The sequence below is a fragment of the Notolepis coatsorum genome (genome assembly GCF_963971535.1).
Source record: "Notolepis coatsorum genome assembly, chromosome: 9".
Taxonomy (NCBI): domain Eukaryota; kingdom Metazoa; phylum Chordata; class Actinopteri; order Aulopiformes; family Paralepididae; genus Notolepis; species Notolepis coatsorum.
Window position 1 is genome coordinate 72,485,573 of NC_140173.1, and position 8,677 is coordinate 72,494,249.

Sequence of the window (8,677 nt, forward strand, 5' to 3'; positions counted from 1 at the left end):
GCTACGTTCTAATTGTCAAGGAGCCTGTGAAGGCAACTATGTACGGAACATTTTAACTTTTCCACCAAACCTCTTAAGCCTCTGGATACATTTGCTTTGTAAAGTTCTATATAATTCCAAATCAAAATAATAAAACAAGGACGTTGTGTTCACAGTGCCAGAAAGCTCAAATATACCCATGTGATATGTAGAGCATTAGGGTAACCTCGTTCCCAGTTTTATCTCCTCCGTGAGATAAAGCCTGGTAAAGAACTACGGCCGAAAGTGTGTATGGGGTAGAATTTCCGGTGTATGTACTTCCCCTGGAAGCTGACTCCGAACGGACCAAACCTTTCCCGAATCCTGTCGGCAAACAAGCTAGAACGTCCCGGTCATGTAGTAAATTCGTCAGGCAAAGCCGTTACAGTGGCTTAAACGAGGAAATATTGTGCACTGCACACGTTTCTATAATTGTTTTGTCGAAACCGGAAAGACTGTAGCCTGTACTTCCTGTACTTCCGTTTACACACTTTAGGAGGCATATCTTTACCAGCCAATGCATTAGGGTAAATCCATCCGACCATCGGATTAGCTGATTTAATTGGGGGGGTTGATTGCTGATTGGCAGACAGCTGTGTGATTGGGAGTGACATGGAGGAGAGCAGTATAAGAACGGCAGCTTGCGCTTTAACATGGAGCTTCTCCCACCATCAACATCCTTTCTCAATCTGTAGCGTAGTCTTTGTCACCACCGGACTTCAGAATGGGTGAGTTTTTTTTTTTAAATCAGTTGTATTTCTTGGCAGCAACATTGTATCCCTATTTACCTTGTTAATAGCTGCTTGTTGTTGGTTTATCTTGGTATAATTAGGTTTACTTGGAAGCCAAGAAGGTGCTTTTTGTTTATGCCCGGTCTTGTGATAAAGATTCATGTTAATCCTACCAACATAATGGTGGCAGTAGCTTACTGTATTTTTACATTCAGCTACATTACTTGGAAGATTCAATGGTCAACTATGATATCAACTTCAATATTTTAAATCGTCAACTAGCCAAATTGTTAGCCTAGTTCACCCCTAGTTCAAAAGGTGAAATGCATCCAAAATATAACAAAGAATTTCTTCAGATTTTAAAATGCCATGGGGACTCTAAACATGGCACACTTTTAATGGTATAAGTCCCTTGTCTGCTTATTCTCCCAGTGCTTGTGACAGAAGTGGCCAAGGAGTTCCATGTATTCCATGTCTCTGTTCCTTCCCGTGCATGACTCCATTAAAATGGTTTTTGCAGCGGCAAAGAAGGTGTTGATCGTGTACGCCCACCAGAGCACCGGCTCCTTCAGTGCTGCGGCTAAAGACGCTGCGGTTGAACTCCTGACCGCTCAGGGCTGCTCAGTGGAGGTGTCTGACCTGTACGCCATGAAGTTTAAAGCCACGGCTACTGCTGAAGACATCACGGGTAAGAGCGGCACAAAGCGTTCCACAACCACCGCTGGTTCCAAGACTTAGACTTGTCGACAAATCGGCACGGCTGCCTACTGCTCTTAATAACATTAAGGGGAAATGCAACATTAAACTGTCTCTGGTCAAGTTTGTTACATTACTTGCCGTTGGCAGCCACATAGTGACCCAAGCCCAGCAGTTCTGTCATTTCTCAGATTATGATTAACACCTTGGCAGTCGGGTATGTAACACATGAGTTTCTTACCACTGGGCCCGGTCACATATGGCACCGAAATCAAACCTTGGTCAGACCAGGCTGCAGAAACAAATTAGTGGGGGGGCATAAAATGTTCTCGGGGGGGGGGGGGGGGGGGGGGCACACAATGTTTTTTCAACACGGGTTCCCTTTTATACATTTCAGCTGGGACAGCGGCGCTGTGGCTTGCTTGGCACTGCCCACGGTGCTGAACTAAACGGCAGAGAAGCAATTGAAAAATCTAATTTCTCTCTATCATAAGAACTTTCACTTGTAAAAAAAACAGACTGAATGGATATATATAACAGACCTGCTGGGGCAGGGGACACAAACAGGCTGGATAAGATGGTCAAGAAGGCCAGTAGCGTGGTTGGGGTGGAGCTGGACTCTAGCGAGGGTGGTGGAGAGGAGGAACCTTGCTAAGCTCCAGGCCATCAGGAAAAACCCCTCCCACCCACTATACACAGACTTGGCTGACAGGAGGAGCATGTTATAGGCTCACACTACCTAAATGCAGCACTGAACGGCACAGGAAGTCCTTCATTCCGACAGCCATCAGACTTTACAATGCATCACTGTGCCTCACTGCATCACTGAGCACAGAGTGACAATTACCATATTCCTAGACTCTTACTTTTTAAATGGCACTGTGCATTATTACACCTACTGTAGACTTCAGTATATTTTTACTGTGTTTATTTACTGTATCTTTTATTTTATTCTATTCTTAGGCCATTTGTTTTGTTCTTATTTGTGACTTGTTCTGTCTAAATGTTTAATGTTGAGTGATTTGCAGTGTCATATTTCCCTCAGGATAATACATTTCTATTCTATATCTTTGAAAAGTCCATCAACACTTCTGAATTCACTGACAAACTGAACTGAACTGACAAAAATAAGGTGCATAAAAAAGCAAACAAAATTCCTCCACAGGCTACTCGCCATCATAAGTAGAGAGGCAAGCAGTGTTTGGGGACAGAGTGAAATCTTCTTAAAACACTGCCCCTCCACTCATTCCTGAACTTTTTTTGTTAAGTCCTTCTCAAATGCCAACTGAATTAAATTGGCCTTAGTTGCGTCGATGAAGCCTACTAAGGCGATGTTCTGTAAAAGACGTTCTTGAGGGTAGAAAACGAATTCTCAGAGTGCCGTGCTAGCTTCAGTAGTGTTGTTGTTGACATCAGTGCCCACTAGGGCTGTCCCCGACTAAGGATTTGGATAGTTGACTTTGATTGACTTTTTACCAGGGTGGGCACAGCTGACTCAGTGGGCGGGCCCGGCCCCCTAATGCCCGCCCATGGCGCCGGGACTGAATGGGGTGCATTACAGATCTAGTAAGCCAGTGCAAAAAGCATATAGGATGCCAAACGGCTAGAAAGATTAGCCCTGTTTTGATATGACTTGGGACTCATTTGCACTAGGGTGAGGGTGTAATGTCATTATTTCAAATCGGGTGCTCTACTTATTGACAATTGTCATATTTTCTATAACTCCTGGCTCCACAACAAATTGGGGTAGGATAATAAATGCCTTCTCTACTCCTGAGATCCTAATATCTAATCTCTCACCAGGAGAGCCGAAGAACCCAGACCACTTCCGGTATGGAGAGGAGACCAGGCTGGCTCTGGAGGAAGGAAGGCTTTCAGCTGACATCACTGAAGAACACCGCAAAATCACAGAGGCTGACCTCATCATGTTCCAGGTGGGTGAATCCTAGTGGAATGAAGTTGACGCTGCCTACTTACAACTAAACTATCACGTAATGCTGCATCAACGGCTGTATTCTAGTCTTTGTTCCATTATTTTTAGTTTCTAAACCTCAATGACTCGGATACTGTAATGTTTTCTAAACCGCAGAAAGTGGGTCGCTGCCAAAGGCGGACTCTACCCACATCATGGTGACCTGACTTTTTCTTTTCAGTTCCCCATGTACTGGTTCACTGTCCCCGCCATTCTGAAGGGCTGGATTGACCGGGTGCTTACACTGGGCTTTGCCTTCACACTGGAGAAGAGATACAGTCAAGGCATCTTCAAGGTACGGGCAAGAGGTTGTAAGGTGTCTGGCTGTGCGATTTGTCAACTTGTCGGCATGAAAATAACTGCACCAGGATAGCTTAGCAAGCTAATCGGATGTTTTCTCTTTGGGGATTTGGTACATACTTTATTATCAAAATATAGGTTGGACTTATGACTATATGGTGCCTGGTCATACAGCTTTATATTAATGCAATGTACATGGATCAAATAATTGTTTCAGACTCTAGCCACATTGTTACTAGATGGCAGGTGGACAGGAAGTGGAGTCACTGGCTCAAGTTAAATGAAACCAGTTTGCTACATCAGGTACAAACAATGGAGCACCACTTAGTGACTAAACGTGGCACTGCAACAAAATAATGACAAAAATATAATGGGCACATTTGACTGTTACAAGGTTAACTGTCTCGGCAGTTGGACTTGTCTGATTTTCTTTGCTTTGGGTTTTAGCAAAGACTGCTGTAATTTCTTATGGTACTATAAGGGTTCAAATATGTTGCATGTTCTCTCAACCAGGATAAGAAGGCCATCCTGTCCTTTACCACGGGGTCCCATGAGTCCATGTTCAGTGCTGATGGCATCAATGGAGACATGAACGTCACCCTGTGGCCAATCCAGGTATTGCATTGCGGTACCCTCAGTTTTCATACTGATGTAGATCAACTTCTTCATGCACACATTCTGGCATTATGACCCCACCCCACTTTGCAACACAAGGCCATGGATGACTATTTTGATCAATGTTTTCCTGTTGACTACTCCATATCCCTCCCAGATGATGGTTTTATTGTAGGATGTAAGCTGTGGAATAATTGCTTTTTTTTTTAAACATTGCTTAGGAACCGCTACTATAAAGTCCCTAAAGCTATACATTTTCTCTCCAGAACGGCATCCTGCACTACTGTGGTTTCCAGGTGTTGGCTCCCCAGATCTTCTGGGCTCCATCCCACAGTCCCCTGGAGGCCCGCGCAGTCATGCTGGACGCCTGGCGGACACGCCTGCCGGGCCTGCTGGGAGAGGCGGCCCTCTCCTTCACCCCCTCGGAGTGCTTCGATGGGGAGACGGGCTTCCTGCTGAAGCCGGAGGTCCAGGAGAAGCAAGCCGACGAGGAGTTTGGTCTGACTGTCGGCACCCACCTGGGGAAACGCCTGCCCCCCAACAACCAGATCAAAGCTGGTGTCTGAATCTGTCAAATAAAATGCCTTCTTGGAATTCTAATTTGGGATTGTCTCTTGCTTGCACATAATTCTTAAAGGTATAGATCAAATGCATTTGTCAACAACTCCCAAATTCATGTCTTTGGCTGTGGAGATTTTGGCCCAGGGAGATTTGATTCCATAATGGTATAAACTGTAGAGAGCAGTTGGCACTCATCTACAGTAGATGTTTACTTTGCCATTAAAGGCCAAGATGACCAGAAGACGACACTTCTTGTTATATTTGGTGGCCTGTGACTTTAAAGGCCAAGATGACCAGAAGACGACACTTCTTGTTATATTTGGTGGCCTGTGACTTTAAAGGCCAAGATGACCAGAAGACTACACTTCTTGTTATATTTGGTGGCCTGTGACTTTTCTGCATTGCTGCCACTTTGTGTAAAGAGCAATTGGGTTCTGACCTAGGTGACTATGGCCTCTTTTCATACCCTTATAAAAATATATATAAATGTTTTGTTCACGGGACCATTGTGCATACACTCAAAATTGCCTGGCGTGTTGCACCGAATAATATATGGTACTCTTTGCGTTTGATGTATTCCCAGAGGAGTCTTGCTTTGTGGGCGGCTCTATTACACTTGCACACAAAATGGAGGAGTAAGCGGACAGATCGGACCAGCATTGATTCTGCTCTCAAAGCGAAAATGTACATTAGATCAACTGCAGGGAGAATTCCCATCGACTCGTGCAAAGCTTGACCATTATGTTTTCAGTCTAAATATACGAGGTGAGTTTTATGGCAAAGTTGACTGAATTGCTTATGCAGCTATACAGAGAAAATAATTTCTATTTTGTGGAGGGAAGGGGGGCATGAGAATGAAATCATGTTGCCCCCCCCCCTCCGGGAATCTCCACGGAAACTGGATGCTCCTGTTCTCACATTACAGTGTCAGTCCAGTCCATGAAGTATGCAGGTTAGTTACAGAACATCCTCAATGTGGTCAAATCTGGTCACTTCAGCCCCAAGTGTACAGTAGCCCACAATGAAATATGAATAAAGATTGCTGCAACAACAGAAGGTAATTACATGTGATGTGATTTTATGCAGAGTAAACTTATTGAAAGGGACTTGCCAGATTCAAAGCATCTGGAGGGCTGAGGGATGAGGGCTTGGATGAAATGGCGTTTGTGGTTGAGAAAAGGTTTTGGGAACTGAGTGGATAGAGTGGGAAGAATAAAGATGTTGCAGTCTTTCACCAGCAGGGGGTTTTAACTGCACAAAATAGATGAGTGAGGCGCAATCATAAAGATAAGATGCACTGTTTGTGGTCATTAATATTAATGTTGAGATCAGAGGCTCTGTGTAGGATTGTTAGTAACTGTAACTGTACATATGGCTGTTTACACTAGTAACTGTTTACCTGCATATATAATTGTCTCCACAAGTGACTGTCTAGTTGCATATATATCTGTTCCCACTAGAGGGCGCTCTAGGCGGAGCCACCCAGGTACTCTACCTTGTGGCGAGTATAAAAGCAAAGGTATACTCCCATTTCGTTCTTTCCCCCAATGTCTCTGTGAGAGAAGAACATGTATGTTACTACTGCTCTTTCCATGTGAATAAAAAGAAACCACGCCAGTTGAGGCTCAAGATAGAAACCATGCCTCTTGACCACATTATTGTCGCCCTATAGCCGAATTCTGTTAACAGGTTATTGGCCCAGATAACGTCGGGGAGAAATAGTGGAGGTACTGTAGCAAGCTTAGATGAAGTATAGGCTAGGATAGCGCCGGGAGCACCGCGTGGCTAGACGCTAGGCCAACAAGAGCGAAAGCTAAGCATAACATTAACGAACAGGATGGAAAACAAGAGAAGAGGCAAATGGCCGACATTCAATGGAAAAGAGCGCATGCTGGGAAGAGCGCATGCTGTGCTGCATGCATGGGCGGGGCTGAAGGAGACGATCCTGGGGGCCCCCACCGGAGAACTGACAGCGGAAGAGCAAGCCCTGGACGACCAGCGGAACGCAAGCGCGTACTGTGAGTTAGCGCCGATGCTCGACGACACCAGCCTGGGGCTGATATTCCGCGACACTAAAGACAGAGGCCGAGAAAGCCTGGCGGTATTGAGAGAGCATTTCATCAGGCGAGGAAGACCCAGAGTCTTGGCCCTCTACACAGCACTAACGGGCCTGAGGAAGGGGACCACCGAAACCGTGACCGAATACGTCAACAGAGCGGAGCAAATCACGACACCACTGAGGAGTGCCGGAGAAGCACCAAGCGATGGGCTAATGATGGCGATGATAATGAGAGAACTACCGGAGCTGTACAAACCGTTCACACTCCTGGTAACACACGGTTCAACGAACATTACGTTGGGACAATTCAAGGCTAAGTTAAGGAACTTCAAGGCCTCAGAAGACACCCACCCACCCAGCCGCCGTGGAGGAGGGGGAGAGGGTGCTAAAGGCCTGAGCGACGCCAAGATAGAGAACCAGGACCACGACGGAACTGGCGTGTTGGCGATGCGGAGATAAAGGCCATCGGAAAAGCGAATGCACAAAGACTGTCTGGTGTAGCTTCTGCAAATCCACGGGGCACACAGACAGAGCGTGCATGAAGAAACACAACCAGAGCGTGCGATACGCGCATGGACAAGATGGCGGCTACGGACGAGACGACGGCCATGAACGAGACGGAGGCCACGGACAAAATGGCGACTACAGACGAGATGGAGGCCACGGACAAAATGGCGACTACAGACGAGACGGAGGCCACGGACAAAATGGCGACTACGGACAAGATACCGGCTGTGGACAGGATGACGACAGCGGACACGACGGCGGCAACGATCGACGTGAGGCAAGTCGAGACGACGCCTGGAGGATAACGGGACAAGAAGACTGCGCTTTTGAAGTGCGGACGGCGGGCATCGCCAGACCGGCCCAGCTGCAGCGGGCCCAGAGAAGGGGACTGATCGTGGACACGGGCGCGTCGTCCCATGTCATCAACGACGGTAGTCGGTTCAAGAACTTTGACGACACATTCCACCCGGGAAGGCACTGCATGGAGCTGGCGGACGGTAGACGCATCTACGGATTGGCACAAGAGAGGGGAGACGCACAGGTATGCCTCACGGACAGCAAGGGGCGCCGGTGTACGGTGACGCTAAAGAAAGCTCTATACGTACCATCGTTCCCACAAGGACTATTCTCTGTAATAGCTGCTACTGCAAGCGGCGCCAAGGTATTCTTCGACAAAGGTAAACATTTTCTTGTAGAACCTGACGGTACCCGGTTTGACATAAAGATGTCAACCTGAGGGTGACGTCAAGTGCCCCAAGCAGTGGGAGGTATTCCCCAAGGGAACACAAACCCCCAGAATATCTGCCAGACTATGCCAGGAAAGGGAGTGACGAGGAGGACAATACACCTACCCTCGTTGAGTACTACTACAGGGTAGTCAGTGGGGTAAACCTGACCTTTAAGGAGGCCACATTGTCCCCCAAAGAGGGCAGACATACAGTGGGAGGAAAATGGGTGTATTCAACCAAGTTACCAGAGGGAAGACAGACAGTGGGAGGGAAATGGTTGTATTCGATCCAGGAGGGTATTGAAGACCACGGTAAATACAAAGTATGGTTCATAGAAAATTGATTAAATGGTGGATGAGTTACCAGGTTTAAAATACTGAAATGGATCTTATGTTTAACCCCATGTTTAAGTACAGAGGTGGATGGTTTACAATGTTAAAGTACAGAGGTGATTCAATGTTTAAATACAAAAGAGGATCTATGTTTAAAA

The 8,677-nt window shown here is 46.4% G+C and overlaps 1 protein-coding gene across 1 annotated transcript; it reads left to right on the forward strand.

Annotated features, from left to right (window-relative positions):
• Positions 1-1,256: 1,256 nt before the first annotated feature.
• On the forward strand, positions 1,257-4,898 carry LOC311234664 (NAD(P)H dehydrogenase [quinone] 1-like; the record flags this gene model as incomplete). The annotated part of the gene is made up of 5 exons (XM_084321909.1): positions 1,257-1,437; positions 3,249-3,379; positions 3,599-3,712; positions 4,231-4,332; positions 4,599-4,898. 5 exons carry the CDS (start codon positions 1,257-1,259, stop codon positions 4,896-4,898), a joined length of 828 nt encoding a protein of 275 aa, XP_084178035.1.
• Between the last annotated feature and the right edge of the window lie 3,779 nt (positions 4,899-8,677).